We start from the raw sequence: 26,981 nt of genomic DNA, 5'->3' as shown, positions 1-26,981 counted from the left end.
CTATACTACAATTGCTACCCTGTCAAGTGACAATTACAACATAGTTCCATTTTGCAGTGTATATGGACCTTTATTAATTGACTTTCTTGTAAGTCCCCGGTTAAACCCTCAGCATTAGCAAGATATAATAGACTTTTTTGCCAAAAATTTACAGCCATTACCACCACCAATTCAGCTCTACTAGTGGAAGAATTAGTGTAGACAAGGCTCCTGCAGCTGGACACTTTGCTACTGTGTTGTCTAACACTGCTTGGGACAAGTGTGAACAATGCTTCTGTGGCTTTCAGTGTGTTTACCAGTATTCCCACACTAAGGATCAGAGTAAATGGGCAACATAAGGATTAGGTGAAGGTCAGAATCATAGGAAGGAGCAGAACCAGAAAATTAAGAAGTTAATTATTTTGCATTAGCTTAAAAGAGAGCTAGGAAGGCAGGACTTAATTAGGGTTTGGCTTCCTAGGCCAAAGGAGCAACATATCACCAGCGCTACGGTGTCTGTAAAGTTTAGAATATAGAGAGTTCAGAAGAACAGAAGGAAATGGATCTGTAAGAGATTATATGAGAATCCATTATGATAATGATTTCAGTCAACCAATATCTCCATCTTACAGACAGCTTTACCAGGCATAGAGGACTGTGAAAGAGATGCAGTAACTTCAGGATCTTTGGCCCTGGGAGCAGAGTTAAAGATTCAACAGACACACCCTTATGGAATGTGTCACAGGCTAGTTAGCGTCCTTTAAATAGCTACTAGGTACCTGAAATTCAAGATCTAGTCTCCATAATGCAGATTGATGAATCCTCTTGCAAAAACAAGAATGTAATGCATGTCACAGCATGTTAAATTACCTTTGGTAGCTGTTCTTATAATTGCCATGTCTTTCTGCAGAGAAGTACAAGAAGGTGTGAATTCTCTCTTTAGCACCATAGCTTCAATCCGAAGAGAATAGCTGGAACATAAACAAACTCAGCTTTAAAACTGAGAGCCAAAAAAGAGAGTTTGCCATGAATAGAATAAACCTAGTACCTCCTTACTTTGGCACCTGGATTAGTAAATACATAAAGTAATCAGCTTGACACAGTTTTGCTACATCTCCATCAAAGGCTTTTAATTTCTTTACCTAGAAAAGAAAGAGAAACAAACAACTTAATCTTTAAGTTCAAGATTAAAAATGAAAAGATATACTTTTACTGAAGAGAAGCCAATTTAACTTAAAGAATTACAGTCAGTTCAGTGACTTGTTTTAGGGGAGTCTTGAAATCAGAGTTCCCTTTCAGAAAAATGAAAACCAACTGCACTTCCTTCAATCCCAACATATTAGCAGGGAAGCACAGGGGGAAACTTGCAAGTCATTATTATATGCCTCTCATACCTCCACAACTAGTCTTGCAGGAGCACACAAAAAGACAAAGACATGGTCATGATGTTTGGGAGAACAGTGCCCCAGTTTCCATGAGAATTAGGGTCTTTCATTTTTATTGCTCCATTTGCGATTCTCCATTGTAAGCAGGTGAACTGCCTGTCTGACAGGTGCCAACTATTCAGGTGATCACAAGACTGGCATACTGGATGTATGCTTGAAAGTTAACAGTGTTCAGTGCTTACAGAACTAAGATGATCTAGCTATATATTACAATTGTAATAGAAGTGTGTAGCTAAGTTGCAACATATTGTCATCACAGACATGCTTTCACTCATTGCTTTCCCTACAATTCTCTTTTGGGGTGAGACTACACATTCTTGGTCTCAATTAAATGTGAATTTGTGGGAGGTTTTATCTTATTTTGTAATATTGAAGCCAAATCCAGGGAGACATTTTAAAGTATTTGGGTGTGGCTGGAAAGATACTTTAAATGTAAAGGAAACAAATTTTAAAAATAGCTCAACTTTAGAACCTCACATGAGGCTAGCCCTAGCCCTCCATGAGGATTGGTCACCTATACAGGTTTGGGAAGAAAACAAAAGAAGATACAGTGTAACAACCAGAGTTCCCTAACATGATTATATTTGATGCACAACAGGGCCTTAAAAATATACTGCTGTCTAGTTTATGTGCCAGAGACTCATGGCACTGTGCACACATCACAAAAATGTCCAGAACCACCCTTATCTCAAATACAGACAATATGAGTAAATGCAGCAGATACCACTATCCCCCAATACACGTGTCTGTCATCTGTATTCTCCTCTTTCATCATGGCTGCATTAATATCCATACACATTTTGGAAGCCATAGATACAAACAGACTGTTTGTACACAAGCACCCACAGATACAGTGAAGAAGTACACACACCCTTGTTGAAGCACAACTGCAATTTTGTCCAGATAAGTTATAAGAATGTTTCACAATATGTAAAAATCATGCATAAAATCATGCCCATATCCAGTCATCCTCCTCTATCTTCCCACACACAAACTTCGTATCTAGTCTCACCCTCACATTTCTCTCACACCCCGCATACATACATGCATACAAACAACTCCATCCTCTGTATTATAAAGATCCTAAGGCTTCTGTCATTGTGCTCTTTTATGACATTAAGACAAAGGATCCTACCTCTCCACACAAAAAAAGTGGGTGGGCAGAAGGGGCTATTCTACTTGTTTCAAGATTTGCTTGTTGTGGAAGTCACTATGGCTTTAACTAAGTTATGGACTTCTTTGTAAAAGATCCCCGACAAGTGACAGACAAGGCTCTGCAGCTGGACCCTTTTTCACCACTGTGTGTTAACCCTGCTGAAGAGCTGGGTAAACTTAATTTAATGGTAAAGAGACTGGAAACTGCTGGTGCTTAGTCCACACTAGAGTTCCCAGTATGCACTTAAGGATTCCTCCTCCCCACACACCACCCCAGTACGGTTCCCTTGTGAAGACAGCCATACATGACAGAAGAACTAATTAAGTTATGACACAGGAATCAAGAGAATGAAAGCAGAGTAAAATGAGAGATGAAAAGATATTTAGTCAGACTATTTATTTGTGTGAACTCCCAGTGCCTAATGAACATTCTAAAGAAAAGGATTGCTTTCAAAAGAGCTTTGTTGAAGATTTAACCCTTGCCTCTTCACTTAAGATAAAAGAGCCACCAATAAACCAATTCCAAACCCACCCCCCCCCCACAAAGCCACAGAAGACCAGACTTGATACTTTATTTATTTTTTTATATAAATAGTGTAGAAATACAGCAAAGTATAAAGAGCTGAAAAATTAGAGGAAGCATAATTTTAAACATCAGAAATGCAGGCTCTACCTAACATGAAGGTAGAGCTGATAAAAGATATTTTGCACAAAAAAATTAATCAGAAACTGCAATTGCTATTAGCATTTTCTGCAGATCAATGTTGCTTTCAACATTTTTTGAATTTTAAAAACAAAAACGTGTTTGTTTCAAGCCTACATTTCAAAATGAATTTTTTCCTTTAACATACCATTTTGACTTTTGGAAAATGAAAGTTCTCTCTCTCTCCTCCACCCACCACCACCAGCATTTTTATGCTGGAAGAAGAAATAGGAGCGGAGATGGCATGTAAAAAAAATAAAAAAAATTAAAGAGGGAGAGAGAGGAATCAAAAATCAAAAGGCCAAAACCCCAAACTTTTCAGTTTCCAAAAACCAAAATGACATTTCACATTGAAACAAAATGAAAAAAAAAAAACCTGTTGATTCAAAATGAAAATGCCCATAAAAACCCAAATTCTGTCAAAAAGCGATAAAGCTTCTATTTTTCCAGTTATGACAAAGATATACCAAGAAAGAGAATCCTGGTTAGAGAGAAATTGAGTCGCATACACACTACTTACATACAATTTGCGTAGTCTTTGCAGGTATCCTGACCTAATGATATGCCTACATAGCAAAGAAAACCCCGTGGCTGGCCTGTGCCAGCCAATTCGGGCTCAATGGGGAGGGGGCTGCTGCAGGATGGAACTGGGCCTACACAGCAATGATGAAACATCCCAGCAGCCAGAGCCAGCTGCTGGGGGTTTTTTTTCTCTGCTGTGTGTAGCAATACTAAGTGTGCATTCAATTCTCAAAAAAAAAAAAGGACAGAACATGTAAAAAAAAATAATTTAAACTTTAAATAAAAAATGCAAAGCAGGCAAGCAAGATAGCAGACATCAGCTATGGCAGAGGGTGAACACACCGTTGGGGGAGGCTGGGTCCCCCCCCCCCCCTGCCCCCTCCTCTCTCCCTCCCTCCTCTCCTCCCCTCCCCCCCCCCACCTACATACACTGCAAGCCGCAATGTGCCTGCCCCCCCCCCCCCCCAGCCCCCCAGCGGGCAGCGGGCAGCGCCCCACCCCCCCCCCCCAGCAGCAGAGTGCAGCCAAGCAGCAGCAGCAGCAGCGCCCCAGCCCCAGCGCAGCCCCGGCGCCGATGCAGATTTACAAAGAGAGGAAATAAACAAAGAAGACAAAAGAAAGAAGATTTGAGCTGCACTTTAATTTCTATACTATATTTATAACTAGTAGTATATTACATATAAGTTTTTACATAGTTTAACTACTTTTTTATATATTATTAACAATCATGATTATATCTATAAATCTCTGGCAATATTGCAATATCTATTCTTTCACATTTATTTTTATATTAAATATTTATAAAAAATAAAAGTCACAAAAAAAAAAATAATGAAAATCAAAAAGCAACCATGTTTCTAGAATTCAACCTTCTGCAAAAGTTGTTCAAATAGTCAAAAATCAAAGTGCTCCCATGTGCACAGGGGTCTCATGCACCACCCATTTTTTGCACACTATTAAAACTTTGCACACTATTATATTTGTCATTATTTGGCATATACACCACTTACTTAACACATGAGGACTACTATGATGAACCCCTGTCTACTGATGCTTTACAGTCAGTACACAAGAGGATATTTTATTGAATGTGAACAAGATAAACTAACTAAACTTCAAAATTTTCACATTTCTTATTTTTTTTTTTTGCTGTTGCTAATTTTTTTGCTTGCTTTTTTTTTGATGGATTATTTGTTATATGTTTGCAACATTTATGAACAAACATTTTTTAACATAATTCACATATTCACATTCAAGTCTACAATGAAATGGAAAAAAAAAAAATCTGATATGAAATGGTTTTTTTCTAACCAGGAATATTTTTTATTTTTTATAAATTTTTAATTTTTTAGATTTGAGTAATAAGCAGAGTTATAAGCAGCTGCAGCCAGCGCAAAAGCAGCAGTAAGCTAGCAAAATAGAGGAAAGTAATTTTAGAATTGAATACATCCACTCATTCTTGGATGCATATACTCATATTAAATCGGAGTAGATTACTCCATCTCAAAAAGAGGCAGCGGTACACAATGGGAGAGATGAATAGGATAAGTCTCCTCCATTTTTCCATGTTTCTATATTATTGTGAACATACATGGCGTTTTAAAAAATGTTCCCACAGTGCTTACTGGCTAGATCAAACAATGACACATTGGAAAGCAGCTGAAGTGAAAGGAATGGAGACACCACATGTGAAATGCCCCTCCCCTTACCTGTGCAATATAGAGGAGATAAGAAAAGGAGACAAAGGGTGCAGTCAAAAGAAGACTACAGCTGATTTAAGGGGTAAACAAGGATGTAGGAGGAGATAAAAAATGTAGAGGGGCAGAGCTACACACAGCATTGAAGGAAAGGAAGAGGGGACTGAATTTTATATAGAAATTGAGAAGGTATTTAAAGGGAGTGGTGCAAGCAGAGAGAAGTTTTCCAGTAATCTAGGCGAGAGATTATTAGTGTTTTTAAAACGAAGAACTAGCAAACATTTTTAGGCATTGTAAGGAAGGATTAACAGGTTGTTCTGATAAACCTAGGCAAGCATGCGTGTGGTGAGTTGATGAATTGGCTAGACTATCCAAAATTTGTACTTGCAATACATACAGAAAAGAATGTGGCATGGTGGCTACTAACAATTGTGTTCCGTGGACTCCCTTAACCCTTACCAATTTGGGCCTGTTAAGCCGTGTGGTGGTATGCATCAAAAGCAGCTAGATTCCCCCTGGTTTGACCAGGATGCCAGGAAGAGTAACTGTCAGCCATTTTAATGGGATATAGGCCCAGCTGTGTAGCTGGAATCCTTTTTAAATGGGAGGGAGTTGGGGAGGCTCTTATATATCAGAGATTGCTAGCATGGAAAACCAGCACTTTTCCTCGATAAATACGCAGAAGGCTGACCTGACAAGAAGTGGGCTGGGGAAGGAGGAAGCAACAAATACAGATTTGTCTTTCTTCTCCAGTGTTGAGAGATATGGTAGGGTGGTAAATGAATTATCCCAGGAAGACCTGTGGTTGGCAACTAATGATTTGTTGTTGGTGGTGGTTTTTTAAAATTTATTTATTTTAAACTATCTAGAAAAAATTACATTTGTTTTTTGCACCAGACTTTCAGACCATTTTCTGTGGATGCTGGTAACCCTGGTAATAAACCCTCAGTACTCCACAGAGAAAAGCTTGTGGTTTTAAACAGCAAATTTGAGAAATTTCACTAGCTGGAAGCTTTGTCCGACCTTGACTTTGTCAATTTTGCAAATCACACGTTTGAAAATGTTCAATTTCTGTTTGACAAAATTCTTCACACAGTGCCAGTATTTCAATAATGCCTATATTCATAGTTTCACAAAAACACTGAACAAAAGTGCCATTTATACACAATTCTAACAGCTCAGTTACCAACTAAAATGTTCTTTGTGTTAACTTTATTTACATGCATTAAAAGGGTGTTATCACAGTACAATTACAGTGGGGAAGGCACAAAACATTTTGAGGACAACAAAATAAATCCTCATTCTTTGTTTTGTTTTAATTATCTAGCTTTATTTTAAAAAGTTAAAAAAGTTGTTCCATCTCAAAAAAGATCCCACAGAAAGGTGGAATAACCATCAGTGGGAGGTCAGTGAGGGAGGGACAAATTGTTAAGATATAAAACTTGCAGCATAAGTCAGGCTGGTGAGTAGGGAAACACTGAGGTAATAGGGCTATTTATCAACACTTTCTAGGACACTGATAAGATTACAGCATAAATCAAGTGTTTACAATTTACCAGCAGTAGTGTGAATAATGGTTGAGGGTCAAACTGAAAAGAGTATGAGAATTCAAAGCTGACTCCCTTCACAGCTGTGACAAGGAATGCATTTTCATTGCAAGGTTTGTATCACTGTATCATGGAAACTGCAGAAAAATCTCGTAAGTCACAGCTGATTGGGTGGGGGAAAAAAAAGACTGTTCAGGACACGCCTGAGGATGGCTCCTCAACCCAACACACAAGACAAATCAAGAGTGCCCACAAAGAGGTCTACAAGCATCCCACGTCCACATCAGAAACTCTAAGCTGTTCTGCAAGGGACAAGCAGAAAACAGGATGGTGTGTTGTCTTCCTGGAACCAAGATGTGGCTGCAAGATTAGGTAGGCTTCTGAAGTCAGTGCACAAAGATCCACTGGCATGGTGCATGTTGGTATTAATGACACTGTTTCAGATGATACCTCAGAGATTACAGACCACTTCAGAGAAGATAGAAGGGTACGGAAGGAGAGGAATGTGATCTTTCCTGTCCCACAAGCAAAGGAAGAGAGAAAGCAGAAGATTCTGGAACTGCACCACTGACCAGATAAGTGGCTGAAAGGAAGAGGGGTTTGATTTCGTGGAACATGAGTCAACCTTCTCAGGAGAGGGAGCTGTGCAAATCTGGATGACCTCCATCTCAATAGAGGGGGAATCAATCTTTAGGGGACAGGCTGGAGTGCATTTATATTTAACAAGAGAAGCAGATGAAAAAAGGAATAAATGAGCATTCATTTGGTACAAAATAAATCCAAGCACCAAGGGATGCGAAGAGAAGAAATTCTTTAATTGCCTATGTACCAATTATAGGAGTCTGGGTAATAAGAGGAATTGCAATTGCTCATTTATAAGCATAAATTTAACTTAGTGGGTATTATTGAAATCTGCTGGGAAGAGTCACATGACTGCAATGTTAAAATCATTGGTTATAACTGCTTTAAATAGGTTTGAAAGGAAAAAGGGGAAGCGGAGAGGGTACTCTGGCACCCTGTCAAAAATAGAATCCCTGATGACTTGGAAGCAAATGACCTTGAATGCTTATGGACCAACCTTCTAACAGATAAGGCACAAGATATGATACTTGCTGGTGCCTGCTACAGACCACCAAGTCACACTAAAGAACAGGACCACCAGCACCTTAAGCATCTACATGTAGGGGTAGGACAAAAAGCTACATTATGGTGGGGAACTTCTATCTGAGTGACCTATGTGAGAGATCTCATGCTGCCAAGACTGAAATGTGCTTGGAATTTATAAATATTATTATAAATAACAGTTTCCTAACTCAAATAGTGTGGCATCCTACATTGGAGAATTCTGAATGAGACCTAATCCTGACAAAATGAAGCGGAATTGACCATAAAAATAAAGAAGTTTGTGTTTGCTTAGGTGCAAGTGATGATGACTTGATTACATTTATTGTGTGTAAACAAAACAAACGCCAAATGCCAAACCAGTAATATATGTGATGAAATTGGAGTTGCTCTATAATAATATATGAATACTGTGTGTTGACCTGGTTACTGGGATGCTTACTGTATGAACACATGGGTGTAGTTTAATAGGAGGCTATAAAGGAAAAACAAACAAACAGGAAGGGGGGGAAGAACAATAGTTCAAGATAAACAACTTTTCAGCAAACATGTGAGAAACAATGCCAGAACCAGAAAAGGCCTGGGAACCAGAAGATCCAAAGGGCAATAGTAGTTAAGAGAGAGAGACAAGAAAGAGGGAGGGGAAAAACAAACTAAGATGCAGGTGACCACTGGGGTGCCTGAAATTAGGCCTGTCTAGTTACCCTCAGAAGATGGTCAGACTCTAGGTAAGATAAACCTGTGTAGACTATTGTTTTAAAATCTCTCTCTAAATGCTTTTTTCCTATTGCAATGAATGTTTTATCACTATAAACACCACTAGGTCACAGACTCCTGAAAGGAAGAATACAGGTGCCAAACCCAGTCAGACCTGCTGGGTAAGCAGGACTGATAAACAGGGTACCCACGGCCCAGTCTAAGGCCATGTCTACATTATGGGGACTAAACCAGCATAGCTACAGTGCCATAGCCATGCCACATAACCCAGTAGTGTAGACACAGCTGACGCTAATGCAAAGGTTTTTTCCTTTGGTGTAGGAACACCACCTTCTTGAGCTAGGTTGGCAGAAGCATTCTTCCATCAGCCTAGCTACTACTACACTGAGGATTAAGTTGAAATAGCTGCATTGCTCAGAAGGGTGGATTTTTCACACCCCTGAGTGATGTGGCTATGTCCATCTAAATTTTAAGCACAGACCAGTCCTAGAAGTAGGAGGAACCACCCAGAATGGGTAAATCCACAAGGCCTGACACCTGAAAAAGTGACACACCACAAGACCCCCAAAGAGGATGCAGCTAGCATTGCAACTGTGACAGTGCTTTGTGCTTTAAAAATATCAGTTTCACAAAGCTGAAAACAATTATGACCCAAATCATCTGGGAGAAAATTTAAACAGTGAATCTGAAAAGGACTTGGAAGTCATGAATAATCAGCAGAACATGAACTCCCAGCATAATGGACTAGTGCAATCCTTGGAAGTATAAACAGAGGACTATCAAGTACAAAGATTACCTCACCTCTGTATGTGCCCAGTTCTGGTATCTACATTTCAAGAAGGATATTGGAGAGGGTACAGAGAAGAGACATGAGAATGATTCAAGGATTGGAAATCATGCCTTATAGTGAAAACCTCAAGTTGCTCAATCTATTCATCTTAACAAAGAAAAGGGTAAGGGGTGACTTGATCATAATCTGTAAGAACCTGAGATAATAGAGGGCTCCTGAGTCTAGCAGACAAAATGTATAACAAGAACTAATGGCTGGAAATTGACTAAACAAACTCAGCCTAGAAATAAGGTGCACATTTTTAACCATTGGAACAACTTATCCAAGGATGTGGTTGATTCTTTATCACATGAAGTATTTTTAAATAGAGATTAGATGTTTTTCTGAAAGACAGGCTCTAGTTAAACCACAGCTACTGGATTTTAAGTAGGAATTCATACAGGGAAGTTCTATGGCCAGTGTTATGTAGGAGGTCAGACTAGTTTATCACGATGGTCCCTTGTGGCCTTTAGGTCTCATAATTTAATCAGTTTTCTACTGCTGCCTAACTACATGCCAGTCTTCTTTCTCCAGAGATCAACTACAGCCTCCCCACCCTGACAGCCCCATACTAACTGCTTTGCTACAGGACATGCAAGATGTACATTCACTACCCACAGCAGCTTGACTGTGTGTGACGTTCAGCTGTTTCACATAAGGTCAACTGAACTCTCACAGTATCAGAAGCCATGCTCTAGTTATAGAGAATTGCTAGACAGGTCAGGATTTCACTACTGTAAGTCTTCCACAGCATGGAACTCAGAAAACTAGGTTTTAGGACTGAAGTGCGTGAAATTATAATCAAAGCACACAATTAATTTAGAGAGTCACGCCTATCTGAAAGTTAACCTACTCTTGCCACAAGTAACATCCAAGACCTATAGCTGAAAGATTAGAAGGGAAAAATACTTTTTGTCAGTTTATTTTGTGCATTGACTACAAATGAACTGAGGTTATGATTCAAGTTTCCCATTATATATAGTTACTCCACCATTTTCCACTTAATGTGGGTTTTTCCACACGCACGTAAAGCCATATAAAATTGGAGGGGAGATGGGATGGTTTCAGGAACAAATTTCAGTACCCAAAACTACTTTGAACTCCATCTCTAAAATTAACTAGCTACATTTCAAGTTGACGGTGTGCCTTTATGTACAAACCCCTCTAGCTTCACCTTTAGATTACATATTCCCTATCAGAGTCATAGACCTTACCACTATACATGTTATTTGTGCACATGAAAAAGTAAGTAGCCTGGGTTAAGGGTGTGTGTTTGAGTACAATTAACTAGAGATGTGTGGTGTTGTTCGTTATATGTTTGAACTGAAAGCAAGTTGTTCTCAGTGAGTATTTGAATATTAGGACACTGAAGTGGTATGGCATATGAGTTACGGTTGGCCTGAATGTTAACTGTCAATTTCCTGGTTTTTAAAAATTGCTTTTAGAGAGCTTGTGTGACAGTCGACTTAAGTTTATCAAACAAATTGGCACATTTAGGATTGTGGATCACTAAGGCAGCACAGAAACAAACAGCACTCTAAGGCTATGTCTACACTGCCGCAGTAAGTCAACCTACGCTACACAATTCCAGCTACATGAATAACGTAGCTGGAGTTGACGTGCCTTAGGTCGGGTTACCGTGGGGTCTACACCATGGAGGGTTGATGGGAGAAACCTTAATCTTCTCTTCTAGGGTAGAGTACAGAGGTCAACTGGAGAGCAATCTGCTGTCAATTTGGCTGGTCTTCACTAGACCTGCTAAATTGACTGCTGGTTGATCGACCTCAGAGTGTCGATCCAGGCTGTAGTGTAGATGTAGCCTAAATGAAGGTACTGGCCAACTGTGTTTGGTTCCTACTATAGAACCTCTGCACCTGCTGGAAGAGCATTGAGCAGTAATTTACAGGTTGTAACTTAATAAAATGCATCCAAGAAACAAAGCCACCTTATCAGTGCCTTAATTAAGAACTGCCAACAAATAAACAGTTAAACTACTTAGTAGGCAGGGAATGACTAAGACTATGTCCTTGGTATCTCAAGCAAATATGTTGTCATCCTACAGGCCAAATATTCGCACTTAATGGTTTTTCATCCATAGATCTTCAGAGTTTTGATGCCCCTTTTAGAGAGAAAATAAGAGCTATTCTGTAGAACCCCAGGCAACAGCAGCTCTGCCACAAAAACAGCCACTAAATAAAACTGCTTACTTACCTCCTCTGCTTCTGGCAATAATTTAAGGAATTCACGCAGCATCTCAGACCCATAGGGATCACTTTTTCCTTGATTAATATCTTCAATTATGGATTGAGCAGGCCTTGAATACATAATTAATCAATTACATTTCAAATGCTTGAGTAACAGCATTGAGTAACACACTGGAGAAAAAACACACCTCTGCTATGCACAAAAGTTGTAATTAGTCATGCATCAGTACTCACAACAGTGTTATTCTAAAGCAACATTCAGCAATGCCTCTGCTGAAGAACAATTTTCTAATTAGTGCATAAAAGACTCGACACCACCAGCTTACTCTTAAAAAAAGTGACTTCGTCTCATGAGAACAGCTATACTGGGTCAGATCAATGGCTCATCTAGCCCAGTGTCCTGTGTATTCTGACAGTGGCCAATGCCAGATGCTTCAGAGGAAATGAACAGAACAGGGCAATTACTGAGTCATACATTCCATTCCCAGCATCTGACAGTCAGAGGCTTACAGACACCTAGAGCACGAGGTTGCATCCCTGGCCTCTGGTCTAATAGCCATTGAAGTACCTATCCTCCATGAACGTACCTAATTCTTTTTTGAACCCAGTTATGCTTTTGGCCTTCACAATATCCACTGGCAATGAGTTCCACGGTATGACTGTGTGTTGTGTGAGGAAGTACTTCATTTTGTTTTAAACCTGCTGACTATGAATTTCAAAGGGTGACCCCTGGTTCTTGTGTTATGGGAAGGGGGAAATAATGCCTCATTATTCACTTTCTCCACACCATTCATGATTTTTATAGACCTCTATCATATCTCCCCACCCCAGTCATATCTTTTCTAAACTGAACAGTCCCAGTCATTTTAATCTCGCCTCATATGGAAATTGTTGCATATCCCTAATCATTTTTGTTGCACTTCTCTACACCTTTTCCAATTCTAATACATCTTTTTACTATGGTGCGACCAGAACTGCATGCAGGATTCAAAGTGTAGGCATACCATGGCTTTATATCGTGTCATTATTACAGTATATTTACTGTCTGATTATCTATCCATTTCCTAGTGAGTCCAAACATTGCTAGCTTTTTTGATTGCCGCTGCACATTGGGCAGTTGTTTTCAGAGACTATCCATGACAACTGCAAGAGCTCTTTCTCAAATATAACAGCTAATTTGGACCCCACCATTTTCTATGTATGGTTGGGATTATGTTTTTCAATGTGCATTTCTTTGCCTTTATCAACACTGTATTTCATCTGCCATTTTGTTGCCCAGTCACCCAGCTTTGTGAGATCCCTTCGTAACTTTTTGCAGTCAGCTTTGGTGTTAAATTATCTTGAGTAATTTTGTATCAATCTGCAAACTTTGCCACCTCCCTGTTTATCCCTTTTTCCAGATCACTTATTAATATTTTTGACAGCATTAGTCCCAGTACAGATCCTTGCGGGGTGGGGGGATCCCAATATTTACCTCTCTCCATTCTGAAAACTGACCATTTATTCCTATTCTTCATTTCCTGTCTTTTAACCAGTTACCGATCCCTGAGAGGACTCACCCTCTTATCCCATGAATGCTTAGTTTTCTGTAGAGCCTTTGGTGAGGTACCTTTTCAAAGGCTTTCTGAAAAGGTAAGTTCATTGTGTCCAATGGATTACCCTTGTCCACCTGTTTGGTGAGGCATGATTTCCCTTGACTCTTTCCTAGCATATTAGGTTCATTTATGTGTCTAATAATTCTGTTCTTTAATATAGTTTCAACCAGTTTACCTGGTACTGAAGTTAGGTTTACTGCCCTGTACTATAATTGCCAGGATTGTCTCTAGAACCATTTTTAAAAACTGGTATTCCATTAGCTACCTACTGGTACCAGAGGCTGATTTAAGTGATAGGATACATATCACAGTTAGTATTTCTGCAATTTCATATTTGAATTCCTTCAGAACTGCTAGGTGAATACCATCTGGTCTTGGTGACTTATTACTGTTTAATGTATCAGTTTGATTCCTCTAGCATCACCTTAATATGGGACAATTCCTCAGATTTGTCACATAAAAAGAATGGCTCAGGTGTGGCAATCTCCCCCACATCCTCTCTCACCCCATTCCATTCTTTCTTCATAAAGAGAGAGAACCAAATGAAGAACATCTCACATTGAATTACATGAGAATTTATAGCTTTCTATTACTGCATATGAAACTTCAGCTCAACTGGCAAGGCTACAATCAAACTGACCTCATTAGTACACAAGATTTAAGTAAAATTGGCTCTCAAACACATTTTTGTTTAAACTACGAACTGAAGTTATTTGACAATTTTGTGCAGAACCTAAACTAAATTAAAGAAAAATTGCCTTTCCCATTCCATCATGTGTCTTCTTTATTTCCTAGAACACTTATTGTGTAGCCATTTCACTTGAAGCTCAAGTTAATTAATTGTATGAAAAAGGAAATCTTACTTTTTGAATTGCTTGAGAAATATCCCAATATTCATACTTCTTTTTGAATCCAAAATGGAAATCTGAGAGAGAGAGAAAGCAAGAGACATGACTCCAGTAATACCTGTCCGGAAAACCTTAAAATACAGATACTCTTCCTTAAATTGCTATAAAAAGAATCACTATATGCAACTTTCTGTACAAGAGTTGTCACCAAAACACAAGTGAAATGAATGGCAAGATCTGGGTATCATTCATTAGTGAGCAGACAAGGAATGATCTATTATTAAACTAGTCTTTAACAGGAAACAATGCAGCCCACCCACAATAGCCTTGGCTTGCAGAACAGATGTCCAAGTTTAGTGAAAACCACAGCATATTAGTGAGAGAATTAAGACAAATTATAATTCACCATGTAACAAGCTAGATTTTATCATAGAAATGTAGGGCTGAAAGGAACCTCAAGAGATCATCTAGTCCATCCCTGTGCTGAGGCAGAAACAAGTATAGTTAATAGCATCCCTGGCAAGTATACGTCTAACAGTTCTTAAAAAGTTTCAGTGATGGGGAGTCCACAATCTACCTTGATAACCTATTCCAATACTAAAAATGTAACCTACATCTCTCTTGCTGCAGATTAAGCCAATTACTTCTTGTCCTACCTTCAGTGGACATGGAGAACAACTGATCCCTGTCCTCTTTCTGACAGCCCTTAGCATATCTGAAGTCATATCAGGTCACCACTCAATCTTCTTTTCTCAAGGCCTGGTCTACACTAGGATATCAGGTCGGTATAACTACATCATTCAGGGCTATGAAAAATCCACACCTCTGAGCAAAACAGTTAAACCGATCTAACCTCAGAGTAGATAGTGCTAAATTGATGGGAGAATTCTGTTCATCCAGCTACCACCCCTCAGAGAGGTGGATTACTTACGCCGATGGGAGAAGCCCTCCCATCAGCATAGACAATGTCTTCACTGAAGCACTACAGTGGTACAGCTGCACCGCTGCAGCATTTTAAGTGTAGACAAGCCCCAGGACTAAAACACAGCCAGTTTGTTTTTTTTAACCTTTCCTCAGTATGTCAGGTTTTCTAAATCTTTTATCATTTTTGTTGCTCTCCTTTGTACTCTCTCCAATTTGCCCACATCTTTCTTAAAGCACCCAAAACTGGACACAGTACTCCAGCACCAGGTAGAGTGGAATCAGTTATTTCATACCATATCCATACATTAATGTCTCTCACTGGGACACAGACTATAACAAAAGGTTTGAAGTTCCATGACCTCCAGGGACATACTAATGAACTATGCATTTCAAAGTATTATTTTTATTTCAGGGGTAACTTATTAAATACCATGACCACCATAGTATAAGAACCTAATTAAGAGTCAACACACAGTATTGATTTAATTCATATGAATGAACGTCATGCTGATTAAATCAGTGGCTCTCAAACTTTTTTTTTTTTTTTTTTTTTTTTAAAACTGGTGACCCCTTTCACATAGCAAGCCTCTGAGTGTGACCCCCTCCCTTATAAATTAAAAACACTTTTTAATATATTTAACACCATTATAAATGCTGGAGGCAAAACAGGGTTTGGGGGTGGAGATTGACAGCTCACGACTCCCCATGTAACAACCTTGAGACTCCCTGAGGGTTCCCGACCCCCAGTTTGAGAACCCCTGGATTAAATGGAAGGATTTTAAATCATTTAATCAATTTGACATCAGTATTAGATATAGTTAATGCTCAAGTCTTCAGTTTATCTGAATGCAGTACCCCATGACATTAATTTGGTTTCAGCGGCTTTCTTAGTACGGATATGTTAGGATGGAAGACCAGTGAATTGTGAAGCATGTTTACCAAGGAACGCCGCTACTCAGCCAACAATCACATGGTCACCAAAAGTTCTGGCAATACAAGATTGCCAATGGCTGACAGGCTGAACATCCAGCCGGATTATGTTAAGAACCTAGCTAGAGATCAATGTAATTCTGGACCAAAAAAAAGTGTACTTTTTTTCTCCTCCTAAATTTTTAAAGTTCTTTCTAATCAAAAGAATGAGTCAGTTTGTTTAATACCAAAAATTTGTACGAAGTCCTAATGGAACACAGCTAGGAATCTGAAAAGTTAGCAATTATCTTAGTGAATGATATCACCTCATTTCATTAAAGTTGAAATTTTATCACTGCAAGTTTGGTGATAACAGCCATAAGAAACAGTCAGGAGATTTACTAGCACAGGGGAATTGTTTCATGTTAACATTGTCACCTGGCTGTCACAAACAACTCCAAATACACAGATGTACAGGACTCCAATGGCCTTACACTGTGTTTGACAGTTTCACAGATATTTTATACTCAGCAACAGTGCCGGGGGGGGGGGGGGGGGGGGGGGGGGGAGAATTAACATCATTTGCAATGGGAACATCAGGAAAAAGTACCAAATATGTGAAGTTCTGAGGCCAGCTGGTGAAAATAAAAATGCAGATGTAGTTAGTATGCTTCCAGCATACTCCTAGACAATACTGCATATCCAAGGCAATCTCATTTGCCAAATTACAAAAAAAAAGAAGTAGATTTGAATATTTTCCAGAACTTTGATATTCCCTCGCTTCTTGATTCAAAATTCATTACAAGTCTGAAAGAATATGATACAGAGTTCGTGGTTTTTTTATAAATTAGATTATTGCTAGCCTGAATTCCTACCAATCTAGCAAATGTAAACAGTGGGGTACACCTCAGTCTCTCTCCTCTAATCATGGGAGCTGAAAGGCTCACACAGTTCAATAAGTGAAAGCCCCAGCACCTAGAACAGGATAAACTAGCATTCCCCAGTGCATTATCTAATCTCCTTTCAAATGTTTCACTGAAGGTACCCCTCAATTACCTTTTAGATTGCAGTTCTATTCTCCAATTGTTCTGCTCACTTCTAATCTAAATTTACCATTCTTTAAATACACTGCATCCTTTAACAGTCGCATTCAGTCCTTATAGCTTGTTCAATAATTTGTTCAGATCTAAGATCCCTCTCTCCATTTGTGTAAGCTATACAAGTTCTTAACCTTCTCAGACCTTACGTGCTACTCTTTGTATTCTTTTTAGTTGGAGTATTTAACTGTACAGAATAGTGCACAGTTAAATAGACAGTATGCAGCGGGCCAAATCCTCGCTGTTAAGTCAATTTAGCCTCATTGACTTCATGACACTACACAGATTTACATCAGAAAATCTGGCTCAGTGCATCAGGGAAATTGGTGAACCAATCTAATTGTTTTTATTCTTTCCCTTAAAGAGAACATATAACACTACTCTTTCAGTATCAGCACAATACAAAGTTACTGCTATGACCACAAGCTAGGTACAAAATCAAAATTCAACAAATCATCAGTAGTCAGATTTTCTTATAGGGCCTAGTATATTAGCTCTCTTTGCTTTGAATAAGATTTTACACTCATTGTTCAACTTTTCAGTTAAAACTTTTGACCAAGATTTTCATAAGCAACTTGTAATTTTGGGTACCTCACTATTTGTGTGTTCACCGTAAGACTCTTTAAAGGGGTCTTCTTTTCTGAAAAATCCTTGTGCCTCAAATTGGGCACACACCACACAAAAATTACTCTTCACTTTAAAACAATGGCCCTTAACTCTGCATACATGGAGCTAATATAACTTCTATTTTTACATACATTTAATCACACTAAACCTTGTTCTGCATTCCTAACATCCATCCTTCTCGCTGTTGGAGTTTTCCTTTGGTTTTCTTCTTGCCCAAAGGCACAGAATAATAGGATCATAAAAATGTAAGGCTGGAAGAGACCTTGAGGTCAACCAGTCCAGCCCCCTGCACTTCAGCATCTTGGCATGCTTTCATATTAGGTTGCCTCTTGTTATTCCTCAAACATTACTTCAAGTTTTTCTGGAGTCTGCCTTAATCTTCTCTTTGTGTCCGACCTCCAGTATTGGTATCATCTGCAAAGTCTGGTCAACACAATATATGCCAATTCCTCCACATCATTTATAAAGTTACTAAAATAATGCCAGTTCCAGTGTTGACCACTACTAACAACATTTGATACATCATTTCAAGTGGAGAATTTTTTGTGGATTGTAACCCTCCCCTTCACCAAAGCAGATCTCACATGATTTCTAATTACCTTTTCTAGCCAAGTCTCAGGGCTTCTTCTCCACCCTCATCTTCCTTGACCCTTTTGCCTCAAAAATCCCTCCTCAAAACTCATTTTGCTGGTGAAGCCCATTAACACTTATCACCAGTATCAAGGCAAACCCCAAGAGAACATACCTCCTTGCAGATCAAGCATAATCCAGATTGATCTCTAGCTGGGTTCTTAACATAATCCAGCTGGATGTTCAGTCTGTCAGCCATTGGCAATCTTATATTGCCAGAACTTTTGGTGACCATGTGATCGCTTGCTGAGTAGCAGCATTCCTTGGTAAATACGTTTCACAATTCACTGGCCTTCCATCCTAACATATCCATACCAAGAAAGCCACTGAAACCAAATTAGTACTGATGGAGGCAACTGCTGGACTATGAATATCCTCATTGCTAATCTTGTTCTGCCACTTAATATGAACCATCTGATGAAGATGGCAAGATTAAAAAAAATTCACTCCAGTGCTATTCAGCCTTCCTCAGCACCCACATTTCACTGTGGTACAAAAGAGTTGAAATAACTAGTTCTATAGAACCACAGCTTCAAAGCAAGCTTGATGTGGCAATGTCTCCAAACATCACTGAAGGGACCAGAACATGGAGGTGGCTGATGCTACACAAGCGTCCACATCTTTCAAACATCCTCCAGCACTGTCTGTGATGCTTCCCAAGTATTTGACAGTTGCCACTTGAACTCCATATTAACCTGTTCAAATGGGACATTGAGCATCATAAACTGGAGCTAGAAGCTGCTTGATGGTAATGGCCAAGGACTTGATTTTATCCTGATTAATAAATGGACCAATGCGCACTGTTTCATGCCTGCCCAGCTATCAGCTGCAGTGATTCAACAAACTAAGCCAATAAGGCACAGTGTGGGCATCTTTGAGATCTTGAAGCAAAATGGTGTTCAGCTCAGTGCCACCGACCACAACCTTTGCAAGCTTATCAACCAACCAATGCCGATGCTGAACAATGATGGTGACAGAATGGAGCCTTGCCAAACTCCTGTAGAAACTGGAACCATGCTACATATCTGCCACTGACCTAAACACAGATTTCTATCAGTGACAGTATCTTCCCTGGGATTCTGAGTCACTTCATCAGACCCCACAAATGTGCTCAATGCTCTAAATAGAAGGCCTGATGAAAATCTATAAAAGTGCTGGACACTGCTTATTAAATTCAGCCATCTTCTCAAAAAACTGTCTCAAAAGTAAAGATCGGGTGAAAAGTGGAACCACCAGGTTTAAAGCCACACTGAGTATCCCAGCCTTTGCCATGAAGCGCATAAGTGATTTAAGACATTAGCATGGAAGTGAAGACTTTCCCTGGGACCAACAACAGCATAATCTCTCTACAGTTACTACACTTGGCCTTACTGCCTCTTTGAACAGAAGCAAGTACACCATCCTCCTTCTAACTGTTGGGGAGATATTAGTTCACCAGATGGTCTGAAAAAGTCTATGCAGCTACATACAACAGTACCCTCACCTCTTCTTCAGCAACTCAGGAGTGAGGTTACAAAACCCTGGTGCCTTCCCAGATGTCAGCTTACAGACTGCAATCTGGATCTCTTCTTGGTTGAAAGAAGGCAGCTTTACTTCCTGCCCCCACTTCAAGCAGAAGAGAGACAGTAGATGGCAGACACTTAAGGAGCATCTTGAAATGGTCTTCCCAATAATAAAACTGATCTTGTAGACTCTTGTTTCTGCTGCCATCCCAATTCTTTACCAAACAGGCTGATGCCACCTACCACCACAGACACTGCAAAGATTAATAAAAGCTGCACCTGTACCACACTAACTACCTCAAATCAACCACCAGGATTCCTTATCTTTCTTACACAATGACTTGATGACAGTCCAAAGTCAAACCCATTCAGACTTTGCTTTTGCGCTCAATAAATGTGTCTTTAAAGACACAAATTGTAGCCTCACTTTTTCCTGAACTCCAACTGCTGGAGTGTTTTCTTACTGAGCCACCGTTGACGTTAAAAGGGCTGAGATCCCAGCACCAACCTGGCAGTGACCAGTACCAATGACTTGAAACAACGCCATTCCTCACCAGATGACAAGGAGAGACTTCAGTCTGTAATGTTTCCATGGCCTGGAGAAGTTTGGAATAGCAGCTGACCAATAGCTCAGTTCTAATAAAAACTTTTGGTTGAATCTGACTAATTTCAGACAGTTAACTGTGTGGCAAAGTCAGAAACTAATGGTCGGTGTCTAGTTCAGCACCTCTGTATACTTTTCATCCATGACTGTTGAGTAACAACTATAATTAAAGAGGACATGATTGCTAAGAGCCCTCGTCAAATCATCTGGGCTGTAACAGGTCTACTTGTGAGTCTCTGGTGGCAGAAGAGAGTCAGTGATCACCAGGAAGTTCCAGCAATCACTTCCTGTTCTCCTGCTTGATGCCAAGATGCCCGAGTATATTTGCCCAGGTGTCAGTCTTTTCTACCTGTGCTTTAAAGCCACCCAGGGTCATGAGGATGTCTTTTTTCTCAGGGTTCCATTAAGGACTACCTGCAACTGCTGGTAGAAGTCAACTGCATCTGAACTGTTGGCCAACCTGAACATGATAGTACAATGCCAACAGCTGATAGGGAAATCAGACTTTGATGAGTCACAGGTTAATCACCTACCAAGCCTACAATACTCATTGGCACTGGGAGAAAGTATAGCGGCCACCCTTTGCTGGAGCAACCCACCAATATGGCATTAAAACAGAAACATAGTCCTTGACTTTCTTTTCTTCACTTCCTAGCTAGTGCACTTCAGATAAAGGTGCAGATATCAATGTTTAGGCTTTTCAGCTGCTTAAGGAGGACAGCTTTAGCTGGTTTGGTTAACGTTTGGCTATTCCAAGCACAAATTTTACATTTGCTGCCAACAAATGTCCCTTGCAAGGTTTAACTGGCATTTACACCTCAGCATCCAAGGGAAACTCTTCACAATTTCAGCTACAAGGATAATTGGCCAGATTGTCACAAGTTGTCAGCTTCAGTAGAAACATCCTCACAATGTGAACATACAGCCCTTGGCATCAATACCAGGTTTACAATGGTGCCAATGGCCACACTGGGAAGGGACCCATTATGGACTCCTCTAACCTATCCACACGGCTGGGTCTGGCCCCTCATGCTGGGCAGTACAGTGCCCAGGCCTTGCTATGTGAGGGACTCCCAGCCAGCATGTCCCTCTCACCTGTAGAGGGCTCACTGCCCAGAAGCTGGGCTCCACCACTCAGGCTGGGCAGGGCTGCTGGCCATGGGGCTGGTGGACACAGCCAGCTGGGCTCTTGAGGGTTGTGTCCCAGGGATCTGCCGCACTTCCCAGTGCAGCTCCAAGCAGTCTCTGCTGCCCACCATGCATGAGGTCTGGCCCACCTCCCCAGGGCTGAACTGCCTAGGACTTGTGCAGAGGCCAGGCCAGTCGGGGGAGGAGGACAGTGCGTGGAGCTCGGCCAGGCCCCACCAGACAAGTGCGTCCTGATGGAGCCTGGCTAGGGCAGGCCCTGCGCCCACTCCGGCCTGGCTAATTGCACCACTCCGGAGGGACCAAAGCAATTCCCACCCTAGGACTGGCCCTGGCTGCGCTACCAGCTCAGCCCAGCAGACAAGGTCACCTCCCAGCAGGGCCACTGAGTGCAGCTAGGTGGCAGGGCACAGGGGAGTGGGTCTCTGGGAAGTTTGGTGAGAGGCACTGGGCAACGAAGGGTGGGAGAGGTTTCTGTGTTTTGGGGCACTGGGCATAGGGGACCCTGGGGGGACACTGTGCAGTTGTGGGGACTCTGGGAGGTGCTGGGCGAGGGGTGGTAGCATGCAAGGATCTCTGGACATAGGAGGTCTGGTGGGGTCCTGAGCATAGAGGTCTGTGGGGGAGTCTCCAGGCATAAGGGGTCAGGGGGTACTAGGTGGGGAGACGATGTGGCACGGCCTAGCCCCACCCCTGAGAGGAAGCAGCACTCTGGCAGCACAGGGCCAGGAGGACCCACGTGCATCTGGCAGCTGCCGGTTTGTAAACAGGGCCCTCGCACTGGGCTGGGTGGAATGGGGCTGCCCCCCCGCACTGTGCCCCATTGCTCCCATCTAGCCCCTTGCTCTGGGGACCAACACCCCCACCCTCCGCACCATATCCCATTGCCCCCTTGGGGGCCCACAAATATGTTTGGCACGGGCCCACAAAGGTTTATTCGGTCCTATTCGGCATCCACACCAATAAAAAGGCTATCATTCATCCATCATTTAAAAACAAAAACAAAAACCACACGATTCTCCACCTATTTGGAATATAAACACCTGAAAAACAGATTTCGTCTTGTATCATGGACTGAGCTAAGATTTTATTTTTTTTTGCACTAAATAATACTGTATTCGTACAATATTTTATTTATATAGGACCTGCAACTCCCATTAATGTTAAAAAGAGCTGCAAGTCCTCAGCATCTCAGAGGAGATGGGAGAAGATTAGGCTGACCAGATGTCCCGATTTTATAGGGACAGTCCTGATTCTTGGGTCTTTTTCTTATATAGGCTCCTACTACCCCCCACCCTCTTTCCCGATTTTTTACATTTGCTGTCTGGTCACCCTAGAGAAGATCAAAAAAATACTCAAACACCACATTAGCAACTACATACCACCTCTAAGCCAAAACGATTCCATTAATGGCTCCATTGTTCTCATTTCAAAGAAAATCTCACATATCAACACTTTGCTCAATTGGAATATCTCCTAGGGGCATCATGTTTGTTGTTATATTAATGAAAGCTACAAAGTTTTGGTAGATATTTGAGAAATCATGTTATCTGATGCTCGTTATTCCATCATTCATGATACTTAATAAGCAGAGATTCATTATTCCACTCTTTGCTTGATGTAAAAATTACTCATGGACGTCTTTAAAGAGCAGCACTATATTTGCCTCTTTTTTTTTTTTAAATCATTTGGCCCTCCCACCTGTTCACAATGAAGTAACCAGATCTCCAATGTTTGTCTATTTCCTTAGTGTTTATAAGGAATTAGTTTCCTTTTTCTAATATCTGCACATTTGTTTGTTTAAACTTTATTTTGACACCCCTTTTCAAGTCTACTGAAGTTACAAATGTATGATGTTTTAAATCAGTTCCAACAAGGGGGGAGGGATAGCTCAGTGGTTTGACCATCGGCCTGTTAAACCCAGGGTTGAGTTCAATCCTTGAGGGGACCACTTAGGGATGTGGGGCAAAAATTGGTCCTGCTAGTGAAGGCAGGGGGCTGGACTTGATGACCTTTCAAGGTCCCTTCCAGTTCTAGGAGATTGGTATATCTCCTATTATTACCTTTTTATTTTCTCAATAAAGTTTGATACAAAGCAGTTACATTTCCAGCAGTCTCTCATTTGGTGCTTGAATTAATATTGGTTCCGTTCTTTGGCCCTTTATGCATATTTAACATTTCCTCTCTGTAAATTCCCTTTGCCTACCAGTACTTACATTTGCATTTTTACTTCCAGTTTTGCAAATATTTAATAGAAACACTTCCAAGCTGTTTAGTCCAAACAATATAGGTTGTTTGCAAGAATTTAAAAAACAAAAAAAAAGAAAGAAAAAGAACAAAATAGAAATATTACTGAGTGGTTCATTGAAAAGTGTTTGACTCTAAAGATTCCCTTAGAGTTGAAGTAAATGCTTTGTTCTTCCCCACCCCACATGATCCCCAAACCAGATTTCCTGTTGCACCAGAGAATGAAACTAGTCTATTGCTATTGCCCAATATTAAGAAGGTGAACTTGATAAATAGGGAACAACTTAAACTAGATCTAAAATTAGTAGCAGATGCAGTGAGCAATTCTACACTACTGTGCTATATCGGTACAGCTGTACCACTGTAGCACATCTGGTGAAGACACGCTATGCCAACAGGAGAGCGTTCTCCCATCAGCATAATTGCTCCACCTCCATGAGAGGCGGAAACTATGTTGGCAAGAAAGTGTCTCCCGCTGACATAAAGCACTGTCCACATCGCGCTAAGTCGATGTAATTTACATCCCTCAGAGGGGTGTCATTTTCACACCCCGAGCGACGTAAGTTACATCGACGTAGGCGGCAGCGTAGACTAGCCCTAAGAAAACCATTTGTTGTTTCACTCACATACTTACATGTTCTCCCCTACATTGTCTCCAAACAGTCATATTAAGAACAAAGTTTTGTCTCTTTACAGGGCCGTCCTTATACATATGCAAAGTACGCAGCTGCGTAGGGCACTGGGAAATTTGGGGCACCACATTTCCTGATGCCCTGCACAGCTGCGTGCTGCTCCAGCCCCTGCCCCACCTCTTCCTCATGGCCCCCGCCCCTACTCCACCCCCACAGCGGGGCCAGGCCTGCACTCACCGGAGGTAGGAAGTGCAGCGACCCGGCTCCAGCGCCGCCGGTGAGTGCTGAGGGGCAATTCTCCCTTGTCCCGCAAGCCAGCCCTCCTCCCCCACCCGCAGAGGCCTGCCCCCCCACACACACACACACCCTGCGGGGGGGCTGAGTAGGGCCTCAGAATAGCTAGGGACGGCCCTGTCTTTTTACATTTGTGTTAGGATGATTCTTTTATCCTCCTTCAAGATACATCATCATTTACTTTTGCCCCTCAGAACTACTACTAATGGAACGCTGCCTAGTAGATGCCTTTAACAACTCCTTGAAGTCTGTACTTTCAAAAGTAGCAACTGAAGAGGAAGACAATGACATGGTGCATTTATGCACATAAAATAATGCATGTAAATTACTGTAGTTGTACTGTTCATGTACGCCATGCCCAGGAATGAAGATTTATCAAGGGCTAGCCAGACAGAATCTACAGTAATCATTGGAGACACATTCTTTCTTCCTCAAATATAATATTTTTTGCCGGTGATCAAATTAAGGGACTTTATTGAGATAACTTACTTATAATAACAGAGCCAGCCTTTCACAAACAAGTATCTTTAAAGAAAAGCATAAATCTAACAGTTTATACTCTGCAAGTTTGGGGGTAAAGTGATAAGAAAACATATGGTAAATGGCAGCTGGTCAGACTTCACACTAGTTTCTAAGACATGACAGTGAATGAGAGATAGAGAGAAAAACACAACAATGTAGGGCCTACTTCTGAATTCTTACCTCTTCTTTAGTATCTTTAAATGATGATTTTGAAGTTCGCCTTCTGGGACCCTGAGGGTTGGTTTCCTCTTGCTGCCCAAAAAGCTCCTCAATTGTTTTTGTGTCAATCTGAAACTGCTGCCGTCTTGCAGCAATAGTCCAGATATTTGTTTTACCACGGACTTGCTCTTCAGGAATTGTTTTCCAGAAGAAACTCCGCATCCGTTTTTTTTTGCTGTGGGGGCCATGCCCATTTATAAACTGTGGCGGAGCAGGTGGGGTTGGTCCTGGAGGAGGAGGTGGTGGTGGCGGCGGCACCCCGGGTGGTGGGGGAGTAAAACCAGCACCTGTGACTGAACATGGCGGAGGCAACGGTGGTGCTGGAGGAGGCGGCGGCACTTGTTCTGTTGTCGTATCTTCAATCATTAATCCAGTTGCAACTGAAATAGCCCCATTTTCTTTATCATTGACCAAGGAGAGACAATTCATAACATGCATTTTAGTCTCTCCTATGAGGAGAGACTTACTTCCCTGGGTCTCCTTTGAACATTGAACAATGCAGTAGCAATTTGTGTCAGACACTTTCAAACTCTAATCTGCCAGGAGTGAAAACAATGCAGGAGCCCTGAACCATCTTCACAACCTACAACAAAAAACACAATGGTGAAATTCAGATCAAAGAGACTGGATTTTTCCCTGGTACAAGTAGCAATGTATTAGTGGGAAATATACACAATTAAATGTAAAACAATCATTAGTCATTTTAAGTTTTAATCTAGATGGGAGATTTTCTGAAAAAAAAAAAAAAAAAACAAAGTTCTCTAGGGCCTAATTTTGTAAAATGTATGTACATCCACAATAAAATGTCATCTAATTGTAGGGAATTACATTTAAATAAAATTAAAAACTTTATATTTAAATCTCTGAGTGCCTCTGGGGAGACCAGAGGTTACTGAAGTATCTATTTTGGATTCAATATAATTTTTAAAGAAACAATATTTATCTCAAGTCATTTCAACAAACGGAACAAATTCCAACTATTCATTTCAGATTTAAAATACCATTATACAGATTTAAATATGCAGAGTTAGAATGTACTTATATATTGGCAAAAGCTTTGCTTGAAGCTTTTTAAATGGCTTCCCCTTCATCAGTGAATCAAGACAATGAATCATCCCAGATTGTTCAACTATGTAGCATATGGCTTTTTTGCCCTATTTTTCATGCAGTTTTCATGAATAAAGTGTACAGAGTCCCAAAACCCTGGATTCTTAATAAAACTTTGCAATATTTATGGTTACTGACATAAATATGAATCTTCAAAA

The 26,981-nt window shown here is 40.7% G+C and overlaps 1 protein-coding gene across 4 annotated transcripts in view; it reads right to left on the bottom strand.

Annotated features, from left to right (window-relative positions):
* Nucleotides 1-26,981, bottom strand: part of FHDC1 (FH2 domain containing 1) — a 55,459-nt gene that overhangs the window by 22,426 nt on the left and 6,052 nt on the right. For all 4 annotated transcript variants that reach the window (XM_039542643.1, XM_039542641.1, XM_039542644.1 and 1 more), the window contains 5 exons: nt 25,678-26,299; nt 14,379-14,440; nt 11,928-12,030; nt 1,036-1,121; nt 850-950 (listed from right to left, as the gene is read on the bottom strand). In XM_039542643.1, the coding sequence (XP_039398577.1) occupies nt 850-950; nt 1,036-1,121; nt 11,928-12,030; nt 14,379-14,440; nt 25,678-26,154 (829 nt within the window). In that variant the 5' untranslated portion in view covers nt 26,155-26,299. The remainder of the gene's footprint in view (nt 1-849; nt 951-1,035; nt 1,122-11,927; nt 12,031-14,378; nt 14,441-25,677; nt 26,300-26,981) is intronic.

The sequence above is a fragment of the Mauremys reevesii genome, linkage group 5 (genome assembly GCF_016161935.1).
Source record: "Mauremys reevesii isolate NIE-2019 linkage group 5, ASM1616193v1, whole genome shotgun sequence".
Taxonomy (NCBI): domain Eukaryota; kingdom Metazoa; phylum Chordata; order Testudines; family Geoemydidae; genus Mauremys; species Mauremys reevesii.
Note: the sequence above shows the minus strand (reverse complement) of the source record. Positions and strands in the feature narration are given on the sequence as shown.